Genomic DNA, 25479 nt, shown 5'->3' on the forward strand with positions numbered 1-25479 from the left:
ACCATTGGATGCGCCGCGCCGTCACTCTGCGGCAGAAGGCGCTCCTATTGGTCGGACCGGAGGCGGGTGCGGCGCCGACTATAAAAGGAGCGCCCGGCGGAGGCGCGCGGAGCGGCTCCGACAGGACGGGGTCGGGAGGGGACCGGGCGGCGGGGAGCTGGTCGCCGAGAGCCGGGGTGCGGGTTCCGGAGCAGCGTCCCCCACCCCTCCCCGCACCAGCCTCTGCTCCGCTCGTCGGCCGGGGCTCCCGCCTCCGAGCCCCGCCACCCGCGGCCGTCGCCCGCGCAGCCCCGAGGGCCCCTCGCCTCTGCTGCACGTGCCGCGCCCCGTCCGGCCGCCGCGATGAGCGAGGTGAGCTCCGGGCGAGCCTGCGGCGGGGAGGCCGCGGCGCGGGAACCCGGGAGCGAGGGAGGGCGCGGCAGCCCCGAGTCCCCGAGCCCTCCGGGGACGCCCCACTGCCCCTCCGGGGAAGCTCCCGCCCCGGGCGCTGGGAAGCGACTGCAAGACGGAGGCTTTCAGCCCGGCGCTTTGGATGGAGCTTTTGGGGGGGGGGGGCGGGCGGGCGGGGGGACTGCGGTGATAAGTCGCCTCTTCGGGATACCGCTCTCTGCATCTGTCTTAGCGCTGCGAGGTCACTCGGGCTTCCCTGCACTCCCCGGACTTCGGAGAGAAAGGCTCGCCTGTACCCTCCTTCTCCAGGCTGTGCTGCACTCGCTCCTTAGGTAGCATTCAGCCACAACCCCAGCCCTCGCCCCCTGTGGGCGTCACCTCCCTCCTTTGGGGAAGGTGGCATCCCCCCCCCCCCCCCCCCCCGCCCCATTCAGACAGGAGCCAACCATTGGAGGGACCGGTTCTGCTATTCAGAAGCCCCTGTTGTGGGGGCACGTCCACTCCTGGAGCCACGTCCCCTTCCGGAGAGGTCTCCCTCTGCAGTGTTACAGCCTAGGTCTTTCTGGCTGGCTCCGTGGCATCCATCTGAGACAGAGCCAGTCCATCAACTGGGATTTTCTCTTTTCCAAGGACACTGTCCCTAGGTGGGGGTCAAAGCAGAGACTTGGAAAGACCTCTCCCATTGTTTGAATGCATTTGGAGGATCCAAAAACCAGGATCTCCCTTCCCAAGTGAAGTCAGTATGGGCTAAGTAGCATCGCAGGCTTGCCCTCTGCAACCCCCTTTCCTAGTACCCAGGATCTTGTGATAAATCCAGCGTCTCAGCCACATGCCAGGGCCCAGCCCTACGACTTCCTAGCTATGTGGTCTTAGGCAGGTCACTGGATCGTTCTCTGCTTCGTTGTTTGATCTGTAAAATTGGGGTAATACGGATCGTTCAAGTGATTAAATGAGATAATAATATGCAAAAGACTTAGAACAGTGGCACAGAGGAGGTCCTCAATCCACATTAGCTATCTATCGTTACTGTCTCCCCGTTTCTGTTTTGGAATATTACAGAAAATGAGCGCGAGAATTCTCAAGAATTCCAGGTTAGTGAGGGGACAGGACCCTGGAACCTAGGTCTCAATTTAGATCTTGATCTCTAGTAGGAGCTCTACTAAAAGTTGTCGTCCAGGGAACCAATTAGTGCCAACGGCTGTGTTGTGTTGGTTGCTATGTCCACTGAGTTTATCCTGGAAAATTCAGCTAGTCTGGGGGCTGCAGATGAACCAAAGTGGCTCCAAGTCCCTCACCTAGTTGTGACTGTGACCAGGGCAGCCTTTCAGAAAGAGAAGGAAAGAAAAATTGTTCACTCTTCTTTCCACTTCTTTTTCTTTTTTTTTTTTTTAACATTTAAAAAAATATTTATTTTTGAGTGAGAGCGCACAAGCAAGCAGGGGAGGGGCAGAGAGCGAATAGAGACGCAGAATCCAAAACAGGCTCCAGGCTCTGAGCTGTCAGCACGGGACTCGAACCCATGAACCGTGACATCACGACCTGAGCCAAAGTCAGATGCTTAACCGACTGAGCCACCCAGGCGTCCCCTTTCCTCTTGCTTCTAATGTGAGCAGCCCTGATATGAGAAGAGAGGTTTCCTTTGCCCTCTTTTCAGTGAGCTCTGGAGTTCAAGGCCCCCTCTAGTGTTTCTAAATCTGAAAGTTGCAATTCAAGCCGTCTCCTGGGAGATTGTGACCCGAAGGCTATGCCAGCATGAATATGTGTGGTTAGCCTGTGCTTTGGGGGGGGGAAGTGCGCAGACTCTGTAGGGCACGCTACAGGGGCTGGCATTTAGGGTGGCATTTGGTGGAGGAATGAAGCTGTTTCGGTGACCAGGAAGACCGTTTGGTGTGTGAGGGGAAAGTCAAGCCTTGACTTGGTGGCGGAACTTGGCTAGCCTCACTCAGGAGCTCGCTCAGTAGAATGATGACTGTAGGATCCTCGGATGGGGACTAGCTGTGTGTGTGCGCAGGGGTGCCCAGGCCGTCAGAGTGAACTGGTTCTAACTAGCAATTTAGTTCTCAAGGCTGCCTTCTAATATGGAGCTGAGCCTGGCTTCAGGGATGAGTATTTATAAAATCCAGAAGCAGCCACCTGGGTCTACGCAGAGACTAGCTCTTTCTGAACCAGATCCCCAAGGGGTCTCTGCTCCCTGAGAGGCCAAGACCCGGCCTGTTTTCTTCCTCTGGTAGGAAAAAAAAAAAAAAGACGATAAAAAGCGGAAGTATTGCCCAGGGCTCTGGAGCTCCAGGGAGACGCCAAACCTCTCCACCTCTCCCTGGGCAGCCCCAAGGCTCTCCACCTCGGGCTGCCCAGGAAAGCCCCGTGCACCCTAAATCTTATATAAGCTTCACCCCCCCCACCCCACCTGTTTATTTTCTTGCTTCAGAGAAACTGCCTGAAACGAGAGGATTTGGGATCTCCTTACGAGATTCCCATTTCAACTGAAGAACCAAGACCGGAGAGCAGTCTTCAGACGTAGTGCAACCAAGGAGCAGGGGTTCCGGTGGGGCTGCTGGGGACGATCTCCAGCTCCTCTTTGCCTCCATGGCTGTTTGCTGTCCCTCAGTACTGCAGCAGAGCATTTCCCCCATAAACGTACTTGTGTGTGTGTGTGTGTGTGTGTGTGTGTGTGTGTGTGTGTGTACCCATGCACAGGGGAGCTGCAGGGGACTCAGCTCCAGCTTGCTGTATTCACAGCTGCAGGCAGGACTTGATTGGTGTGAATCACGCTCTATCTCTTATAGTTTCGTAACTTTTCGCTGGTTTCAACGAAGGATGGGAATGGGAGATGCACGCCGTCCCTGGGGGCTCTGTCCCATGACCCCTCGTGACACTCCTACGGTGTAGCCGGCTGCTTACAGCACAGATGCAAGTTCTCCTGTGATCCTGTCGCATTTTTCAACTGTGAGGAGCCCAGCTGGTGCGATCCCTTGGTCTGGCCGTCATTCTGTTGAAACGGGGGTCGTGGATGCCTGGGAACTGTGCTCACAATGTCTGTCTTGTGTCTTGGCTGGCAGGGGCCAAAAATCCGTTAAACCTCGCTAGGAGAGAGCTCAGAACTGGTGCTCCCTCCTTTATCCTCCTGCTGGCTCTCGTCTTAGGTACTGGGAATGGGATATCGCATTTGGGAGATCACGTTCTCGTTCGTGTGCATATCTGTCAGAGCCTGCAACCTTCCCCACAACGGAAGCTTGGGCAGGCTGATACCATTCTGTTGTCTTCTGTGAGCCAGTTGTTAGGGAACCTGGAAGGGACTTGGAGGAAATCCAAGTTTCCCTCTCTCTTCGGTATTTTATTATAATTATTACGGTTCTATTGGACATATAAAATAGAAGGGCTAGCTACTTAATATTGGAATGCCCTCCCACCTCTGAAAATAATCTGTCTTCCAAAGCGAGGGAAATCAGAACTTGGTTCCAGAACTTGCTTTCTCAGTCACCCATCCAGGTCGTTGGCTTTAGCTGCTTGAGTGGGAGCCTCTCGCTGGTAAAAGTGGATGACTGTTACCTTCTAGCCAGGAATTGGGACGACTGTTTTTCCTAAGCCGCAGCTGTGATCTGTTGCATCGTAGAATGTCACGGCTCTATAAGGGCAGGCACCCATAAGCAATGTGGCTGGAGTTGAAATATGCAAACCTGAGGCATCTTTCCTGTCTGTCTGTGGAGGGTCTTCAGGAATGCAAGTGATGGAGATAGGGTTGAAGGGGGAGAAGAGGAAGAAGGGTCAGGTGAGTGAGTGTCCTTTCAGAGCAGTGGTTCTATGAATGCCTGTCCCGGTTTCCTGTTTCTCTATAGTCCCAAATTGCCCTTCATGAGTTTCTTTTCTCATGGAAAACAATTTTGGGTGCTCGGGTGGCTTGGTTGGTTGAGTGGCTGACTCTTGATTTTGGCTCAGGTCATGATCTCACAGTTTGTGCGTTCAAGCCCTGTGTTGGGCTCCACACTGACCGCACAGAACTTGCTTGGGATTCTCTCTCAAAATAAACTTAGAAAGAAAGAAAGAAAGAAAGAAAGAAAGAAAGAAAGAAAGAAAGAAAGAAAGAGAAAGAAAGAAAGAAAGAAAGAAAGAAAGAAAGAAAGAAAGAAAGAAAGAAAGAAAGAAAGAAAGAGAAAGGAAGGAAGGAAGGAAGGAAGGAAGAAAGAAAGAAGCTTGGTTTGCAAAAAATCTTCAAGATAGAAATACAGATATATCTTTCACCAAGAAAATCTCAAATAACCAAACATTTTATTACTTAAAAAACATTTTTGTAACTAGGCTTCATGCCCAGTGTGGAGCCCAGCACTTGAACTCACAACCCTGAGAGCAAGACCTGAGCTGAGGTCAACAGTCAGATGCTTACCCGACTGAGCCACCCAGGCATCCCTGTCCAAACGTTTTAGTGATATGATTTTAGATATGTTAAGAAGCCCTAAAGATCATCTGAGCCCATCTTCCTATCTTAGAGCTGAGCTAAGTGTACATAACAGTAGAACCAAGACTAGGGCACAGACTGCTCATTCCAGAAGAACTTTCCATATGAGCCCTTTAATATGTTACCCCAGCGAGCATAGAATGCTGTGATTTATATGCAACCTTTAAGGAATAGGTCACAAGTACTTTCTACAGGAAATCTAAGCAACGTGATTTAATACCTGCTGAGCAAGAGGGTGGAGGGAGACGAGAGATCCACGGGAGATAATATTCATCGACGGGGTACATTTTGGTAGGATACTAGGCAGGGCAACGACTGTCCCTAATGCAGGATGTGCAGTCGCGCTGAAAATGGGTGCAGTGAATGTGCTCAAGTGGCTCAGGCAAGCTAACAGGAGAGACGGTGAGGGGAAACCTGGAGGCCCCCTTTTCCTGGGTTCTTAGTTTCTGGTGTCCATCATCTGTTCCCGGAACTGCAGAGCATCAAGGGCCAGAAGGAGCGGTTTTCTGTCTGAAAAGAAAGAAACGAAAGCAATCCTCTGACGTCTGGTGAAGTTTCGACTTGGAGGGCCCAGTGCAGGACAAAAGATCTCGCGAGAGAATTGGTGTACCTGCTCACCAAACAAGGTCCCCTTCATTTGGGCCACTTGACTTCCAAGAACAGTAGTACAAAGGCTTTGGGAGGAAAAGTCTAAGAAGGGGGAAAGAAGAATGTGTTAGACCTGCAAAGTAAGCGTTAGCAGCCTACTAGGATTCCAGGATCCGAAGCGCGTGCTTTTCGAAATCCATGCTCCAGACCGGCTGCTCAAAATGCCTTGACTTGCCCCAGAATTGTTTTACCCGAGGGAGTAAGCCAAGTCGGAAGCAGATCCCAAACCCCTTTTTCCAAGAGCTCTGCATCCCTGCGGGTGCCCATGAGCAGGTGCCCCAAATCCTGGACCTTGTCACATTCTCCTCCCTGAAGCCTCATCATTGCTTCATTCTAGGCTGACTCCTGAAGGCATGCCCACCTGGGTTTCCCAGCAGCGCCCCCCCACACACCCTTGGGAAAAGAGGTGCCATTTCCCACTCTGTTGTCCTTGGTGCTGCCTCCCTCCCACACAAAGCCCTCCAGCTGAGTGTTTGCTTTGTAGGCTGTGGGGGGATTAATACGTCTATTTTGGGACATTAACGCCATGGGTGGGATGCACATTGAAGATTACAGTAATAAATGATGCCTGGCGCTGCTCGCTGTCCCCCACCCCTACCCTCAGTGTGGGGTAGAAGGCACAGCTCCAAGCTGTGTGCAGGGCACCGCAAAGAACCGCTCATTAAACTGTGGCAGCCCATGCTGGGGGGACGGCAGGGCTGTTGACTCACCGCATACCATGAGCTAGCCTGGCCCGAGGAGTTCTGCCTCTGACTCCGGTGGGGGGTACGCTATTCCAGGCACCAGGGCTGGGGTGTCTGAGGGGCCGGGGGCAGAGCAGGGCGGTGGGGGGGGGGGCTCGGGAGCTCCGACCGCTCAGGTCCAGTTCCTGTTTTAGGAGGCATCTGGGTTCCAGGATATTTGGTTCACATTCCTTATATGAGGAGAAGAATGTGTGTGTGTAGGACCTGAAGTAAGAATTCCCAGTTCTCCTGTTGTTATCTTGAGGGTGACCTTGAACGAGTCTTTCAGAGGCTGTTTGAAGACTGCAGCTGGTTGCTGCACTGAAGGAATTGAACCGGTTCCAACAGTGCTCCCAACAGCAGGCTAGGGTCTCGCAGAGGCACCCGGACATCCCACGGGCCTCTCTGAAGTCCTTCGGCAGCGACCTTCATCTAGCAATGGGGGAAGATACGTCAGCAGGGGTACAAGGGTCCCTGGGGACCCTCTTTGTCACCACTTGGAAGCAGCTGCACGAACTCCTGTCTCCCGTCCCTTTCTGCACCCCTAACGCAGGCGGGGAGCTTACGGAGCCTGGGATTTATGTCTATACCAAACCAAGGAAGGGGTAGGGGTCTTTTGGGGGCTCCTGTTTTGGAGTTTGACGATTCAGGCCCTGTTGAGGTTTCCTGCCCTGGGCTGTAGGGCAGGATGCTGAGTACCTGTGCTTCTTCATCTGAACTCTGCGATTCCAGCAGCACGAGAATGTGTAGACGATGTGTTTTCATGTGCAAAGCATCCCAGCCGGATCATGCAAATCCAGGTATGGTGAGGAATTCTGTTGGTGCCCTGAACAACCTCTTTCAAGAGCCCAGTGGGAAGAGGAGTGCGGGGAAATCTGGGTAGTTTACCTTCTCCAAGGTTGGCTCTAACTTGCTGCTTGGAGCAGAGGGGGTGACACTGTCTTGCCTATTCTGGTGACAGTGGTTGCCGTGGCAACACCATTACAGATGAAAAAGACAAAGAAAGGAAGAAACGCAGCCCTTGAAGGAGGCAGAGGGAGTCAGGCCTAAAGTGATAAGGTACCTTTTCCCCAGTGGTGTCAGGAGGGAAACAGCACTTAAGTCACCACCGGTTTGACTGTTCTCAGGCGTTTTGCCAAGACAATACTAACAAGCCATCCTTCTGATTGAGCAGATTTGCAATGAACAGATTTGCACAATCATCGTTTGGATTAAAAAAATAAAATGCGTGTCTGTGTCGTAGAGGTTTGGTTTTTTTTTTTTAAGTGTATTTATTTATTTTTGAGAGAGGGAGTGTGTGCGTGCACGTATAAGCAGGGTAGGGGCAGAGAGAGAGGGAGAGAGAGAGAGAGAATCCCAAGGAGGCTCCGCACTGTCAGTGCAGAGTCCAACACGGGGCTCAAACCCACGAACTAGAAGATCATGTCCTGAGCCAAAATCAAGAGACTGATGCTTAACTGACTGAGCCACCCAGGCGCCCCTAGAGTTCTTTGAAATGAAACGTGACCAGGGGCACCTGGGTGGCTCGGTCGGTTAAACGGTTAAGCGTCCAGCTTTTCGGCTCAGGTCATGATCTCCCGGTTTGTGAGTTCGAGCCCCGCGTCGGGCTCTGTGCTGACAAGCTCGGAGCCTGGAGCCTGCTTCGGATTGTGGGTCTCCCTCTCTCTCCGCCCCCACCCTGCTAATGCTCTGTCTCTGTCTCTCAAAAATAAACATCGTTAAAAAAATTTTTGAAATGAAACGTGAACACTTATGGAGGTGCCGTATAGGACCCCCTTCCTGTGTACCCGGGAGTGGCTCCAGGAGTCCCCAGGACTGGGCAGCTGCTGCACAGAATACAGTTTCTGTCCACGCAGACTATTGTTGGGCCCTTTATCAGAGTTTAGGGCCATCGTCAGCATTTCTGGGGACACACATTGGGAAGATGGAGATTTTGATTTCCAGCATTGGTTTAGAGTAAAAAGAGCTCCGTTATGAAGGTCCTGTGGCTGGAGAATAAGCCTCAAGTCCCCTTAGACCAATCCTGGCATAGTCTTCGGCCTTCAGTTCTCTCTAGGGAAGATAAACTCTGTAGCAACTTTAGTCTTTGATTCCAGGACTTGAACCAGGCAATTCCCCGGTAACTTGACCTATTCTTGTATTTAACCCAGGATTATATTACCTCAAAATACTATTTATTTTAATACATGCTAGGCATTTTACATACATTTTCTCTTGTTCTTTTCACCCTTCAAAATAGATACTGTCTCTTTTCTGCAGGTGAGAGGTCTGAGCACAGCAAGGCTAAGTGATTTACCCAATGTCACACAGCTAGGAATGGCAGAACTGGGATTTTTTTTTTTCTTTTTTTCCAGAGAGAGCGAGTGAACGAGCAAGTAGGGGAGGGGCGGAGAGAGAGGGAGACACAGAAACCGAAGCAGGCTCCAGGCTCCGAGCCGTCAGCACAGAGCCCGACGTGGGGCTTGAACCCAGGAGCCATGAGATCATGACCTGAGCCGAAGTCAGGTTAAGTCGGTTAAGGAACCGACCGAACCACCCAGGGGCCCCAGAACTGGGATTTGAAGATAGTCAATGCAGACCCAGGATATGAAACCAGATCTGTCTAGCTCCACCTAATATGCCATAGCACTCCTTCCGGGAATTTGAGGCTTGAGAAATTTTTAGTTCACATAAATATCTGTTGGGTACCTCTTCTGTGCAAGGCCTAGGTTGCAGTTACTGCGACACACAAATAAATGGTAAATACGGACTTTGCTTTCGAGGAAGTGGAATCTGGTAGGTGGTAAGGGTGGGGGAAGGGAAGCCAAGTGCACGGTAGCTGTTGTACAGGCCATAGGAGATACGCTTCCAGACAGGTTCTCCTTCGTCCTCAACTCCTTTTCGGGCACAACGTACCGACTCGAGGAAAAGCTGTGACCTGGCTTCTGATACTCTTAACAGCCTCTGAACTAGCTATAGAGTGGAGGCCCTCAGCCAGCTGAAAACAAATTCAGAAATCTAGATGAAGTGGCAAATAGAGCACAGTGGGAACTCTTTCGTTCATATGACAAATCCTGAGTACATAAAGGCCTTGTGCTAGACCCTGGGGGTGCGGTAGTGAGTAAGGCAGACACTGCCCCCACCTCATAGGAACTCACACCCAAATGGAGGGGACGTACATTCGATATTTGACCACAAAATTATGATTTAGTTACACGAGTGATAAGTGCTACCAAGAGGAAATCCTGGGCGCTAATTAAAACATAATGAGGGGCGCCTGGGGGGCTCAGGCAGGCGTCCAACTCTTGATTTCAGCTCAGGTCATGATCTCACGGTTCGTGGGTTTGAGCCCCGTGTCAGGCTCCACGCTCACAGTGCAGAGCCTGCTTGGGATTCTCTCTCTCTTTCTCGCTCTCAAAATAAATAAATCAACAACAAACATAACGAGGGCCCTGGCCAAGTCTGGGTAGCCAAGAAGAGCCTCCCGGAAGAAGGACCCCTTGAGGGGAGCTCTGAAGGATAAGCAGGAATTCATTAGATAAGGGAGTAAAGATAAGAGAATCCTGCGCCAAGGTCCTGAGGTAGGAAGGCATAAGGTATGTTCCAGAGATGAGGTTACTGAGGCAATCAGAGGCTGCATAATATAGGGGCCTTTTGACCACAGTAATGGTTCTATTCTTCATCCTAAGACCATTGGTAACCACTTGGGCTATTGCAGTGGCCCACCTAGGAAGCAACTGCATTAGGGCAGTAGCGGTGGAAAGAAGTGGAGGGAGTGAGAAATCCTTAGGAGATAAAGTTAACAGGCGTTCACACTGAATCGGACACACAGTGTGACGGAAAGAAGGACAGTCGTCGGGGACAATTTCCGGGTTTCTGGCTTGTGCAGCTGGATGAGATAGAGAATATTTGCAGAAGACAAAGTTGGGTAAGTAGGATTATGAGTCCGGTTTGAGATGCATAGAGTTTGAGGTTTCTGGAGGCCATCCGGTGGAGGTGTTTTGAAACCCACAGGAGGGCTCTGGGACAGAGATGTCCATCGGAGTCGGCAGTGGCCGTTCAGAATGACTGTTCAGAATGGCAGCCACTAGGCACATGTCGCTCTTTAACTTATTGAAGTTAACCAACGCTTGACAACTAACGCTTAACTTAGGAATTAAATCAAGTTATACATTTTATTCCTCGGTTGCACTGGCCACATTACATAAGTACTCAACAGCCACGTGGATGCCGTATACCAGACCGCACGGATCTAAAACATTTCTATCATGGGGCGCCCGGGTGGCTCAGTCGGTTAAGCGTCCGACTTCAGCTCAGGTCACGATCTCACCGTCCGTGGGTTCGAGCTCCGCGTCGGGCTCTGTGCTGACAGCTCGGAGCCTGGCGCCTGCTTCCGATTCTGTGTCTCCCTCTCTCTCTCTCTCTGCCCCTTCCCCGCTCACACTCTGTCTCTCTGTCTCTGAAAAACGAATAACCTTTTAAAAAAATTAAAAAAAAAAAAACCCAAAACATTTCTATCATCGCAGAAAGATCTGTTGCAGTTCTATGGCAAACTTTTTCTGTAATGGGCCAGATACCAAATGTATTTGGCCCTGTGGGCCATATGGTCTCTGTTGCAACTGCTCAACTCTGCTGATGCAGAGCCAAGGAGCCATAGACAACATGTAAACAATTGGTGTGGCTATAAAACTTTATTTACACAAATGGGCTACAGATCAGATTCGTCAGGGAGACTGTAGTCTGCCAACCCCCATTCTCCGGGACGGTACGTAAATGATGACTGAAGTCAGCGGTACGGATATGATCCTCTAGGAAGAGAGAACAGAAGGAGAGTCTGGCTCCAAACCTCGAGAGTCTCCAATACTTAAGCATTGGGCAGAAGTGCCCAGAAAGGAGAAAAACCAGGAAAAATCATGATGTCCCAGGAGCCAGGGCAAGCATGTGGGTCGAGAAAGGTGAAGCGATTGCGTGTCGAATGCCTCAAGTCAAGCCAAATGGAGTTGGCACCTTTGCATTGACTTGGTATCATAGAGTCATTGCTTGTCCGAAGAGTCATTTCACTGGAGTAGGAGGGGCAGAGGAGGGGTTGAAATGGGTTGGAGAGTCTGGAAGGTGAGGAGACGGAGACAGTAAGTGTTCAGAGAGCCCTGCTGTGAAGAGGGGAGCCGTGAGAGGCCCTAGGCCCACCCCCTCCTTCAGTCTGTCTTACTACCCTGCCTTTTTTTTTTTTTAATGTTTATTTATTTTTGAGAGAGAGAGAGAGAGACAGAATGCGAGCAGGGGAGGGGCAGAGAGAGAGGGAGACACGGAATCCGAAGCAGGCTCCAGGCTCTGAGCCGTCAGCATAGAGCCCGACACGGGACTCGAACCCACGAACCGTGAGATCATGACCTGAGCCGAAGTCGGACGCTTAACCGAGTGAGCCACCCAGGTGCCCCCTACTACCCTGCCTTTCTAAGTGCTCCTTCTCAGTCGTTGCTAGCTTCTTGACCTCCCCTTAACCTTTTTCCACACTGAAGACATTAACATAAAATTTCTACACAGTAAAATGGACCCTTATCAGTGTGTAGGTCTGTGAATCTTGACAAACACATGTGGTCATGAAACCACCACCACAATCAAGATACGGGTCAGTTTCATCATCGCCAGATCCCTCCTTCCCCTTTGTCACCACCCCTCCTGTGACCTCAGCCCCCACTGAGATGATCTTTCTGTGTTCCCTATAGTTTTGCCCTTACAAGAAATGTCATATCGTTAGAATCATACTATGTATATGTAGATTTTTGGGACTGGTTTCTTTCACTTAGCCTAATGCTTTTTTTTTTTTTTTTAATGTTTATTTATTTTTGGGACAGAGAGAGACAGAGCATGAACGGGGGAAGGGCAGAAAGAGGGGGAGACACAGAATCGGAAACAGGGTCCAGGCTCTGAGCCATCAGCCCAGAGCCTGACGCGGGGCTCGAACTCACGGACCGGGAGATCGTGACCTGGCTGAAGTCGGACGCTTAACCGACTGCGCCACCCAGGCGCCCCTTTTTTTTTTTTTTTTTTTTTTTTAAGTGAGCTCTACGCCCAACTTGAACACAAGACTGTGAGATCAGTAGTCACATACTCTATGGACTGAGCCGGCCAGGCGCCCCCTAGCCTAATGAATTTGAGGTTCATCCATCATGCATATCGTTGTATCAGTGGTTTATGCCTTCTTTTAACTGCTGAGTAGTATCGCAGCGCACGGACGGACCACGCTTCGTTTATCCCTTCCCCACGTGAGGGACATGAGGGCTGCTTCCAGTTTTTGGTGATGACAATTAGGGCTGTTACAGGCATTCGCTTCCAGGTGTATGTGTAGGGGTTTTCATCTCACTGGGGAAAATCCGTAGGAGGGGGATTGCTGGGGTCAGCAGTGACGGTGCCTGAGAAACCACCAAGTGGCCGCGCCATTTTGCATTCCCAGCAACAGTAGACAGCGTTCCAGGCGCTCTGGGTCTTTGCCAGCACGCCGTGTGGTTAGAACAAACAAAACGAAAAAACCACGAGAGTAGTGGCGTGTGATGGTACCTCGGTGGGGTTATAATTTGAATTCCCCAAACGGCTAATGATGTTATGTATCTTCTCCTGTGCTCATCTGTCACCCATGTGTCTTCTTTGGCAAAGCGTCCAAATATCTTGCCCGTGTTTACAAATTGCGTTCACGTTACCGAGATTTGAAAGTTGTTTATGTATGTGGGATATAAGGCGTTTGTCAGACGTGTGATTTGCAGACATTTTCTCCTAATCTGTGGCTTGCCTCTACAGTCTCTTAGGAGTGTCTTTCTTTTTTTTTTTTTAATTTTTTTTTTCAACGTTTATTTATTTTTGGGACAGAGAGAGACAGAGCATGAACGGGTGAGGGGCAGAGAGAGAGGGAGACACAGAATCGGAAACAGGCTCCAGGCTCTGAGCCATCAGCCCAGAGCCCGACGTGGGGCTCGAACTCACGGACCGTGAGATCGTGACCTGGCTGAAGTCGGACGCTTAACCGACTGCGCCACCCAGGCGCCCCAGGAGTGTCTTTCTAAGAGCAGTTCTCACTTTTTTTGTTTTAATGTTTTATTTATTTATTTTTGAGAGACAGAGAGAGAGAGAGAGAGAGAGAGAACACAAGCAGGCAAAGGGCAGACAGAGAGGGAGACAGAATCTGAAACAGGCTCCAGGCTCTGAGCTGTCAGCGCAGAGCCTGACCGGGGACTTGAATCCACAAACCGTGAGATCATGACCTGAGCTGAAGTCGGACGCTTAACCCACTGAGCCCCCCAGGCGCCCTTCAGAGAGCAGTTCTTACTTTTGACGAAGTCCAATTTATAATTTTTTTCTCTTATGGATTTTACCTGTGGTATATCTAAGAAATGTTTGCCTACCCCAAGGTTGGAAGGATTTTTTCCCCTATATTCTCTTCTAGAAGTCTTATAGTTTTAGGCTTTATGTGCGCTTGGAGTTAATTTTTGTCTGAAGTGCAAGGTACAGATGGAGGTTTTTTTGTTTTTCGGTTTTTTTTTTTTTTTTTGCAATATTTGTATTTGTTGAAAAGATCCCTCTAACCTTTGAGTATTGGGGTTCCTCCAGGCATGGTCCTAGACCTGCTGCTTTTCCCTCTAATGGTAGTTGAAAAAAGAATTCAGCTCGAGGAAGTCTTTTTTACCCCTTTTTTTTTTATTTTTTTTTTAACGTTTATTTATTTTTTTGGACAGAGACAGAGCATGAACGGGGGAGGGGCAGAGAGAGAGGGAGACACAGAATCGGAAACAGGCTCCAGGCTCCGAGCTGTCAGCGCAGAGCCCGACGCGGGGCTCGAACTCACGGACCGCGAGATCGTGACCTGGCTGAAGTCGGACGCTTAACCGACTGCGCCACCCAGGCGCCCCTTTTTTACCCCTTTTTTAAAGACAGGGAGAGTTTTTATATATAGGAGAGTGAGGGGAGTTAAGCGTAAAGACTCCCGAGAAGGAGAAAGGAGGACGCTAAATGGAAGAATCGGGATTCATCTGAATGGTAATGAATGCCCCGGGAGGAGGTATCACACTGGGAAAGGGAGGCTGTTGCCTTGGCAGAATCCTCTCTGCGGTCTCAGAGCCCCAAGACCCCTAAGCTGACAGGCCTGGCCTCTCCTTTTCCTCCTTCCCCAGGGGAAGGGAGGGCCCACAGCTTTGAACTGCAGAGGAAACCAGAATATACTCGTGGGGAACTTGGCAGCTACCGCCAACGTGATAGAATGGAACTTGGGAGTAGGTCAGGCCCAGAGGTGAGGGGAAGAGAAGTGCAGGGAGGTAGGCAAGGAAAGAAGTGGGACCCTCTGGGGAAAGGCGAGAGTTGGCGGCCTCACAGTTGCTAATTAGCGTTTGGTGCATGTTGAGAAGTGAGAAACATTTCGTCCTGGTGTGGGCACGGAGGCTGAGCCGAACCCAGCTCTAAGCGCACCGGAAACACAGAATCGCGGACTGAATGTAGGCGAGGGAGTCCTTCGAGACGGAAACCAGGGCGATGGCCCCACACGTGGAATTCTCGGCATCTGAAGGGTCCGCTTCACAGCGTCACCGTGAGTAGAGAGCGTGCGTCGGGTTATAGCTGTCCCCCAGAGGTCAGCCTGCTGTGTGTCAGGTGGCCCACGGAGCACACGCTGAGATAAAAGCCAGAATCGGGGTGGTCAGGTCAACTGGCAGGGCTGGAACCTGAGTCAGTATGCACGCTCTGGGAGCAGGTTGCGTAGTAAGATTTCCCCACAGTAGGGGGGGGGGGGGGGTGGGGGGACGCGCCTGGGTGGCTCAGTGGTTAGGCGTCCACCTCTTGATTTCAGCTCGGGTCACGAGCTCACGTTTCGTGAGTTCGAGCCCCGTATTGGCCGGTGCGGAGCCTGCTTGGGATTCTCTCTCTCTGCCTCTCCCCGCCTCAAAATAAATAAACTTAAAGAAAATAAAAATAAAGATTTCCCCACGATGGGAGGACATGATACTGTTCCCTATGTTCCCTGTGGAGAGTACGTGAAGAAAGTTGGTGGGGCCCGCGGATTGAGAGACTGACCTTGACTATGGCTGCCTGTGGGAATGATTAGGATTTTCCCTCCCACTTTCCTTCCTTGGCTAGAGAGGGGACAGTGGCGTTCACGGCGTGGTGTTCGAAAGCCTGGACTCTGGAGTCAGACTGTCTGGATCTCTTTGCTACTTCTTAGCTGGGTGCCCGTAGGCAAGTCACTCTCTTGACCTCAGTTTCCTTCTCTGTGAAATGAGAAGGGCAACAGTAGCCATCTGGTAGGGCTGTCATAAGACCCCTCGTGTCCATGCTCATAACGTGTGTAGAAAGGTGACTGACACAGAGTAGGTATGACATATGTGACGACCAGTAAGGCAGGGTGACGTGATGCGGTCCTCGATCTCTCCTCGTTCTCCTGCTGGGTCCTGTAAGGGAGAGGATTCGCTAAACCGTTTCATTGCCGTTACTGGTCGGAAGAACTCAGGATTGAAAGAAAGAGAAGACCACCCGAGAGTTTGTCGCGCATCCCTGGCCGGGATGTGAGGTGGGCAGAGGCTGAGAAACGCTCACCTGTCACAGCTCTTGTGGCTTAGCAGATGTGAGTTCTTGGGAGAGAGACTCTTACAGAGCATGTGGTTTCTGGTTCACCCAGAGTGGACCCCTCCCCCTCCCCGCCACGCCTCCCTGGTTTATCTGAAATGCAGTTAGTCACCCTGCTTGCAGGGGACCTTGATTCATCGAAAATTGCTGGGATTCTGGAGAACAAACAGGGGAGTTGGGGCAGAGACCAGGGAGCAGGAAAGGGCCAAGTACCGTATGGAGTGGGGGAGCTGACAACCTGCGATCTAACTGCCCCCACCCCCCAACCTCAGCAAATCCCAAAAAGCGAAGTCGAGAAATCCAGTGTTCAGAGCGGCTATTTTGAGAACTGGCTGGAAAGGGCCGAGGGAGGAGGCCAGGAGGTGGGAGACTCAGCACCCTGCTTCTCAGCGGAAGGTTCGAGGGGGGCGTTGGGAGTGATAGGGCCTTTCTCCTCCTTAGAGCAAGCACCCTCTCCTGGTCTCCCCGGTGACCCCTCATGAATTGAAGCTGCACGGAGCCGGGAACCCCTGGGGGACCAGACCGCAGCTGAGCCACGGCCGCGTCCCAGGGTCGGTCATCTCCGGAGAGACTGAGGCAGGGCAGGGCAGAGGGGAAGCAGTGGCCGGTGTGGGTCCGTCCCCACACTTATTCCCGCTCAGAGGAAGTTCAAGAGTAGCCAGGATGAGAAGCACATTAGAGGAAGAGCTAGCCATCTGAGGAGAGATGTTCAACATTGGGCCCTGACTGTCCTCCAAAGGGGGAGGCGCTAGGGTGAGAGAACTCTAAGGGAACAGGCTTAGAGTCAGAGGGATAACAGTTAAAGCAAGGATCAGAGCCGGGGATTTGCTGGCGATAGAGAAAGTAGGATTTGAACTGGGAGGTCATGCACTCGCCTCTTGACCCATGACCCTCTTGCCTGGACTATTGACTGTTATCCTGTTACCGTCCCTACCCTGCTTTTGCAGTGTGGACAAACCGCTCGTGATGACGGCGTACCAGAGGGCAACGTGTCACGTAGGCAACTACTGGGCCATTATATTGATCGTGTGCAAAAAGATACGGAAATGAAAAATAAATTTGACCACAGGAAAATCATGGGGAAAGAAAGCAATGACTGGCTGGTCCCCCAAGAGTCTCAGAAACAACGTTTCTTTTCATGGGCCCTTTCTTTTGGTCAAAGGGGGACTAGCCAAGGAGTCCCTGGCTGGCTCAGTCAGTAGAGCACATGACTCTTGACCTCAGGGTCGTGAGTTGAGTTCAAGCCCCGTGGTGGACATGGAGCTTACTTAAAAAACAAAACAAAACAGGGGCGCCTGGGGGCTCAGCCAGTTAAGTGTCAGGCTCTTGATTTCGGCTCAGGTCATGATCTCACAGTTTGCGGGTTCGAGCCCCGTGTCTGCCTCCATGTTGACTGCACTGAACCTGCTTGGGATTCTCTCTCCCTCTCTCTCTGACCCTCCCCTGCTTGTGCTCTCTCTCTCTCAAATAAATAAATAAACTTAAAAACAAAATGAAAGGGGGGCACCTGGTGGCGCAGTCGGTTAAGCGTCCGACTTCAACTCAGGTCACGATCTCGCGGCCCGTGAGTTCGAGCCCTGCGTCAGGCTCTGGGCTGATGGCTCGGAGCCTGGAGCCTGTTTCCGATTCTGTGTCTCCCTCTCTCTCTGCCCCTCCCCCGTTCATGCTCTGTCTCTCTCTGTCCCAAAAATAAATAAAAACGTTGAAAAAAAACATTAAAAAAAAAATGAAAGGGGAACTAGCAGGAATTCTGTAGAGTTTCAAGAACACTTTTGTGAATGTTCTTCCAGATTTTTATGATTTTTATTCATTATTATTAAAATTTTTTAAGCATTTATTCATCTTTTGAGAGAGAGAGAGACAGAGCATGAGTGGGGGGAGCAGTAGAGAAAGAGGGAGACACAGAATCCGAAGCAGGCTCCAGGCTCTGAGCTGTCAGCACACAGCCCAACACAGGGCTTGAACTCATAAGCAGTGAGATCATGACCTGAGCCGAAGTCGGATGCCTGACCAACTGAACCCCCCAGGTGGAGAGAGGGAACACAAATAGGAGAGGGGCAGAGGGAGAGAGAGAGAGAGAGAGAGAGAGAGAATCTTAAGCAGGTTCCACACCCAGCACAGAATCTAATTCAGGGCTCAATCCCACGACCCTGGCATCACGACCTGAGCCAAAATCAAGAATCAGACACATAACTGACTGAGTCACCCAGGCACCCTATTATCATTTTTTAATTTTTTCAGATTTTATTTCTAAGTAATCTCTACACCCAACGTGGGGCTTGAACTGCTGACCCTGAGATCAAGAGTTGCATGCTCCTTCAACTGAGGCAGCCGGGAGCCCTTCTTTCAGATTTGTAAATTGAAATGGATAGATAGATAAGCAGTCTATATCTTTAAAAAAATTTTTTTAATGTTTTATTTTTGAGAGAGAAAGAGACAGAGTGTGAGTGGGGGAGGGGACAGAGAGAGAGGGAGACACGGAATGTGAAGCAGGCTCTAGGCTCCGAGCCATCAGCACAGAGCCCAACGCGGGGCTCGAACCCACGTACCGTGAGATCATGACCTGAGCCAAAGTCGGACGCTCAACCGACCGAGCCACCCAGGCGCCCCAGCGGTCTATATCTTTTACAAAAATTGGACCATACCAATTTATAGCCTACTTTTAAAACATGTCTTAGTAATTTTTGTTTTACTTCAAATTATGATTTTCTTATTTCCCCCTAGCTTTTTGTTAGAAAAAATTATCAGAGTTGAAAGAACAGTTCAGTGTGCATCTATGTGCTTTTCACCCAGATTCGGTCGATGTTAGCATATTGGCATATTTGGGCCAGCGTGTGACAATATTCCATCCTGTGGAAACAGCAGAGCCTGGTGGTTGAACGTGGATTGAACGTGGAGTCTGCCACTCTGGGTCCCAAAGCCAGTTCCACTGTTTCCTAGCAGTGTGGGTTGACCTTGGACAAGACCTTTAACTTCTCTAAGCCTGTTTCCTCAACTATAAAATAGGGATGACTCCTCAGAAATTTCAGAGGATCCAATGAGATCATGTTTGGCACTCAGGAAGTTCTCAGTAAATACCGTTTGGGTGCTCTTCACTCAGCCTGGAAGCTGGGGACACTATCTGAATTGGTTTCATTTTAAATCCGTGTCCATTAACCTCAAGTGGGCCCTTAGTGCTGCGTGGTGACCCTACCACATCTCATTATTCGTTCTCTTACTTTCTTACGTGGTTATGTCACTCCTTCTCTTTTCTCCTCAAACCTTTACTGCCTTGTGGCCCTTCTTCGCTCTTAGCTGACAACTGTGCTTCTTGTTTAACCGAGGAAATGGAAGCAATCAGAAGAGAACTTTCACGAAGTCCCATTACAGGTACCGTCCTGCTTGCCTCCGTACCCATGTTGGTTGCCTTCATTCCTGTATTATGGATGGACTGTCTATATCTCTGAGGCCAACCCCTCTCCTTGTGTGCTAGGTCCGTTTCCTTTCGCCTGTTCAAGGCACCGTTCTAGCGACTATGCTCTCTCTCTTCTGCATCATCAAATTTTCCTTCTCAACTCACTTGCTGAAACACTCTCCCACGACTCCGCATTCTTCCCCACCTTCCGTCAAACTTCTCTGCTGCTCTTAAAGCAGAGCTCTTTGAAAGAGCTATCGTTACACACACATCCATCAAAAGGTCCCATGGATCCTACCATGAAAATTGTCTCCAGTCTGAATACTTCTCGTCACCTCCAGCCCTCTTCCAAACCCCCATGATCTGGCTTCTCCACTCACTGGCTTATCGTCCTCATAATTCTTTCCCCTGGTTTCTCTCTTGCCTCTCTAGGGCCTGTTCTCTGAGCAGCAAAGTGATTCTTTAAAAATATATCAGGCCATGGTTCCCTGCGCCCCGAACTTTGTAATGCCTTTCCATCAACTGAAAAAAAAAAAAAAAATCCAAAGCCTTTGCTCTGGTCCAGAGATATTCATATTCTGGCTCCCCACCCAGCTCAGTTTCTTCTACACTCTCCCTCATTCACTCGGCTCCAGCCATGCTGGTTTTCTTACTCTTCCTTGAACACAGAAGGCACAGAACCTGCCTCGGGGACTTTCCACCTGATGTTTCACCCGCCTGGAAGGTTCTCTCCCACACGTTCACATGGCTTGTTTTTATATGTCATTCAAACTTCTGCTCAAATGTCACTCATCAGAGAGCCCTTCCTAGATACGCCACTTCATTTTCCTTCTTGGAACACGTCATAAGTGTTTAATGAGTTCGGGAACTTTATTTTTGCTCACCGCTTCATCCCCAGTGTCTAGAATGATGCTTGGCATGTATTAGGCAGCGATACGTTTCTTGAATAAATGAATCTTGTGTTTCTTCTATACTCCATCAGGGCGTAGAATCAAGCAGCAGTAAGTGGTTGATAAATATTCATCAAAATAGGGTATAAATGGCATAATGTACGTGCCATACACTGGGTTCTTTCTATCCGCTCTTAAAGCAGGGCCCTTCCATCTGGCAGTCATTCAGCAAAGGTTTGCATTTGCTAACATGAGGGATAATACTGGAGACTCCACTGAGCTAGCCTACGGATGAGATGGCAGAACCTTCGTGAAAGCACTCGGTTCCTGTATTTCGGGAAATATCAGGTATTCGATTTGGAAATGAGCCCACAGACTCCAAGGGTACCCAGGAGCCCACAGGCATGCCTCTGTCTCAAGATGAATTGTACCTTGCGATAGGAATGTCCAGATGAAGCAGCCCCGGTGACATAATTCTGAGGAAGGGGAATTACTATTATTTTGAATTCAACTCTCCATCTGGGCAGAAAGGCCAGAGAAGAGCACACGTATCGTTGACTAATCTTATTTCAAATTCATGTCCTTGGCCTTCGGAGGGGCCCCGGTGCTTCCCAGCAATGCTGTTACTGTTTCCTACTTCAGTCACTTTCCTGCTCCCCTGGATGAGTATCTCATACCTTCTTTCCCCACTTCCTTCCTTCAGTACCTCTTCCCTCCTCCTCTTGGATGATGACCATGTTACCTGTTTTACTTCAAAAACAGACGCAATGAGAGGCACCTGGATGGTTCAGTTGGTTAAGTGTCCGATTCTTGATTTTGGCTCAGGTCATGGTCTCGCGGTTCGTGAGATCGAGCCCCGTGTCAGGTGAGCCATCAGCCGCTTGGGATTCTCTCTCCCTCTCTCTCTCTCTCTCTCTCTCTCTCCAATAAATACATAAATAAACTTAAAAAGAAAACCCAGAAGCAGTGAGAAGAGACCTTGCAAATGTTCCCACGTGTTGCCTCTGGACCCGTAAGCTCTGCCTTCCCTCCAGTTCACCCCCTGTTCAGGGCCACCTCTACTTACGCACTAGATCTCACCGCCTTTCTCCTTCTCCAGCAGTGAGGCTCTTGTAATACTGTAGTGTGTCCTTCTCTACCGAATTATTTTCATAAAAACACATTCTGTCATTTCTGCCATCTTAAGGCAAATCTTCTCGTGAGCCGTATCCCCCTCAAACCACACACCCCCATCCCCATTTTTTTGCAACGCCTTCTGCATTTGCTGCCTCAATCTCTCCTCCATTTCTTTCACGCACCCACTATAACCAGACGTCTGCTCCCTTCCTCCACTGTGACCCTCTTGTCAGGGTCACCAGGTCAGCCCCCGTCTTCATCTTACTTGGCTGGCCTGCAGACTTGGACACGGTTCATCACTCTCTCCTGCGTGAAATAGTTTCTTCACAGGCCTTCTAAATTACTATAATCTCTCGGCTTTTCTCCTACCTGACTTCTTCTCAATTTCCCTTGCTGATTTTTCCTTAGTTCTACAACCTCAAATCACTGGAATGTCCCGGGCTTTGACTGTGTTCTCTTTATCTGATGGTGCTCTCATGCAGTCTGACAGCTTTAAAAAAATTTTTTTTAATGTTTTTATTTATTTTTGAGGGAGAGAGAGAGGGAGACACGGAATTCGAAGCAGGCTCCAGGCTCTAAGCTGTCAGCACAGAGCCCGATGCGGGGCTCGAACCCACAAACTGTGAGATCATGACCTGAGCCGAAGCCGGATGCTCAACCGACTGAGCCACCCAGGCGCCCCTGACGGCTTTAAATGTCACCCATATGTTTAACAACTGCCCAGTTTATACCTCTGGGCTAGGTCCTCCTCTTGGACATCCAGCAGCTCGTAGAAGAATCTCCACTTGAGTAATTAGTAGACCTCTTGGACTTGTCCGAACACAAGCTCCTGACCCTTTTCCTGAAATCTGCTCCTCCTGCCGCCTTCTCCACTGTGGGAAATGACAACTCCATTTTCCTCACTTCTTCAGGCCACACACTCTGGAGTCATCCTTGACCCCTTTCTCAGAAGGCCACTCATCCAATCAACCGATCCCTTGGGTCATAACATGAAAATATACCTGGGATCGAACTCCTCACCACCCTGACCCAAGCTACCCCTATCTCTTGCCTCATTTTCTGCAGGAACCACCCCCCCCCCCCCAGGTTTTCCTGCTTCCTCCCACGTGCCCCTTTGTGCCTTCTCATCTCACCTATAAAAGTGAAAATCCTTAAGAAGGCTCCCAAGGCGTGGGCGCCTGGGTGGCTCAGTCAGTTAAGCGTCTGACTCTTGATTTCGGCTCAGGCCATGATCTCACAGTTTGTGGGATCGAACCCCGCATAAGGGCTCTGGGCTGACAGCGTGGAGCCTGCTTGGGACTCTCTCTCCCTCTCTGTTCTTGTCTCCACCCCCCTTTCTTTTGCTTCCCTCCTCTTGACGGCTCATCTCACTTCCACTCCACAGCCATTGGAGGGTCCCTTATCTCCTTCAGCTCTTGGCTCAAATGCTACTTTCAGAGAGGACTTTCCCGACCACTCTGCGCACAACCGTGTTTCTCCATTCCCACCCCAGCCCTCACTACCCCTCTGCCTGTCTTCTGTCTACAGCACCTATGACCACTTAGCATACTAGTGTAGTAGGTCTATCTGTGCACTAGGATGTGAACCCCGTGAGCACAGAGCTAGTCTGTTTTGTCCTCTACGACTTCCCTAGCGCCAATAAATACTTGTTGAACGAGTTTTGACGACTTTTCTCCCTCTCTCGATCTTGAGACCCGCTTCTTCAAAAGCCTAGGGGAGGGGCGCCTGGGTGGCGCAGTCGGTTAAGCGTCCGACTTCAGCCAGGTCACGATCTCGCGGTCCGGGAGTTCGAGCCCCGCGTCGGGCTCTGGGCTGATGGCTCAGAGCCTGGAGCCTGTTTCCGATTCTGTGTCTCCCTCTCTCTCTGCCCCTCCCCCGTTCATGCTCTGTCTCTCTCTGTCCCCAAAATAAATAAACGTTGAAAAAACAAAAACAAAAGCCTAGGGGAAAGTGCTTGGTAGGAGGACCTCAAAGTGTTGATAAGGAGTCTGAGGGGATGGCACCTTAGTGCTTCTGTGAATATCTAACATTCTGATTTGTCTTTTCCAGCTTAATACCAAAACGTCCCCAGCAACCAACCAGGCACCTGGCCCAGAGGAAAAGGGTGAGTGGGGTTGGGCTAGGCGATCTGTAGAGCGGGTAGATACACGGACATGAAGACGGGTAGGGCTGTAAGTCTGGAAGCTCCCGGAGTCAGACGTGATCGGAATAGGAACGTGGATAAGTGAAACAAAGCGCTAGGTTAGAACTCCTTCCGCTTTTTCCTCAGAAGGAAACCTACCGGCATTGCCTCTTTGATTTTATTTTTTTTATTTATTTATTTTTGTTTGTTTATTTATTTTTTTGGGGGGGGACAGAGAGAGACAGAGCATGAACGGGGGAGGGGCAGAGAGAGAGGGAGACACAGAATCGGAAACAGGCTCCAGGCTCTGAGCCATCAGCCCAGAGCCCGACGCGGGGCTCGAACTCACGGACCGCGAGATCGTGACCTGGCTGAAGTCGGACGCTTAACCGACTGCGCCACCCAGGCGCCCTGCCTCTTTGATTTTAGAAACTGGCTCGGGAGTGCTTGGGAACAGGCACTGTGAGAGGAAGAAACTCGCCAGGTAATCGGGCCACTGTGTCAATGAGAAATTGAGAACAAGCTGGGGACAGTGAACATGCTCTGGGTATGAAGTGCGGGCTTTAGGAATGAGTGGTGACAGAAGACATTTGCCATCTTGGTCTAAGAGCAGCAAAGCTCCTACGTAGCTAGAGAGAGCTCTCAGCCTCCGTCCCCTGACTCAAGTTTGCAGGAGACTTACCGGGCGTCCTTAGTCCTAGCAAAGACTGGAGAACCCCACAGAGCCCAGCAGGAAGTGGACCCTAACCGCTGCATTTGGGGGCCTGGAGAAAGGGGCGGGGGCAATGCCCGTGTACCCATTTATGAGTCTCTCAACCCCCTGCAGGGAAGGCCAACAGTGCCAAGAAGGCTGAGGAGGAAGAGGAGATTGATATTGATCTGACAGCACCGGAAACAGAGAAGGCCGCCCTTGCCATTCAGGGCAAGTTCCGGAGATTCCAGAAAAGGAAAAAGGATCCTAGCCCCTGAATAACCAGGCTTGCCCTCCCCCCCTCTCCCTTCTCTCCCCTCCTCCACAGTTCCCACTCCTGTGTGTCCCTCTCGCCTCTTGTGGAGGCAAGTTCGACCTTTAGATATTATTTTCTCTGATCGCCCCCTCCAGCCATCGCAGCAGCGGAAGCACGAGGAACATGGGGAAGATGGAGAACCCAGTTGGCAGCCACCTGACTGAGGTGGACCGGTTTCTCCTCAGGATAAGCCTCCTTGGTCGGTACCTGTGCCTCGCCTGTGAGGTTGAGGGGCAAGAGGCTTTGAGGCTGAGACAGGGGCCCCCGCCAGCGTGGGAGGGAGGGGAAAGCCTTCAGAGCAGGGCGCCGAGGGGGGGGCACCAGCACCGTTCTGCCAGCTACAACATTCACACTTCAGGTAACGGGTTTTGCCGCTCACATCCGTCTGGGCCACCACATCCACCCACCCTCTTAGGACCTGGGTGACAGTGGGGACTGGAGCCCCCCCCCCCCCAGGGGGACCCAAATCAAGCACCTTCCACGTTATTGCATGCCGAGTAGAGGAGTTCCCAGGAAGGGACCCTTCATCATCCAGTCTGCGACCATAAGAGGCAGAGGCAGAGCGGGTTTCGAGGGTCAAGGGCAGGGAGCCGATCTGGAGAGGACAGGAGTGTGGGGGAGGGGGGCCTTCTGGAGACTACTGCTGGTAGATGTGTACCCAGAGGAAGGATTTCCGGGACTTTGCTAACCTGCCTACCTCTAACCTCCCACATCTGGCCATCCCTGAAGGCGGCCAAACCAAGTGACCCCTGGAGTCCCCACCTACCCCGCCGTGGAGTCCGAGCGGAAGTGACATAGCCCCGCTGTGTGATTTTAGCATGTTTAATGATGATTAAAGAAAAAAACAAACCCTCCAGTGGGGTCATTCGACCTCCACTTCTGTCTTTTCTTGGAGGGGATGTGGGTGCGAGCCTGAGCTGGCCTGGGGGCGTGGGGATTGGTGATGGAGAAGACACAAGCATTATGCGCGATGGCACAGGAAGTCAATGCTGCCTGAGCAATTAGACTGAGCCCCCCTCCCCCGCCTTCTTCCACCTGACCTCGCCCTCACCTTGATTCGCCGCCCACACCGGCTCTTCCTCTGCTGCTGTCACCACCCCCGTGCACACCTGCAGGGTGCTCGCCTCCCTCCCTGTCGCCTTCCGGCTCAGAGCA

At 51.0% G+C, this 25479-nt stretch overlaps 1 protein-coding gene across 1 annotated transcript; it reads left to right on the forward strand.

Annotated features, from left to right (window-relative positions):
• The first annotated feature begins 104 nt into the window (after positions 1-104).
• On the forward strand, positions 105-25194 carry PCP4L1 (Purkinje cell protein 4 like 1). Its single transcript, XM_086693108.1, has 3 exons — positions 105-351; positions 23245-23299; positions 24144-25194. Exons 1-3 carry the CDS (start codon positions 343-345, stop codon positions 24284-24286), a joined length of 207 nt encoding a protein of 68 aa, XP_086549234.1. The 5' UTR covers positions 105-342; the 3' UTR covers positions 24287-25194.
• The last annotated feature ends 285 nt before the right edge of the window (positions 25195-25479 follow it).

This window comes from Puma concolor, chromosome E4, assembly GCF_028749965.1.
Source record: "Puma concolor isolate L17-30 chromosome E4, mPumCon1.1.hap2, whole genome shotgun sequence".
NCBI classification, from domain to species: Eukaryota; Metazoa; Chordata; class Mammalia; order Carnivora; family Felidae; genus Puma; species Puma concolor.

What these genes read in the sequence shown, in the direction of transcription:
- PCP4L1 (XM_086693108.1), top strand. An exon ending in ACCTGGCCCAGAGGAAAAGG is followed by an intron (nt 23,300 to 24,143) that starts GTGAGTGGGGTT and finishes AACCCCCTGCAG; the next exon opens with GGAAGGCCAACAGTGCCAAG.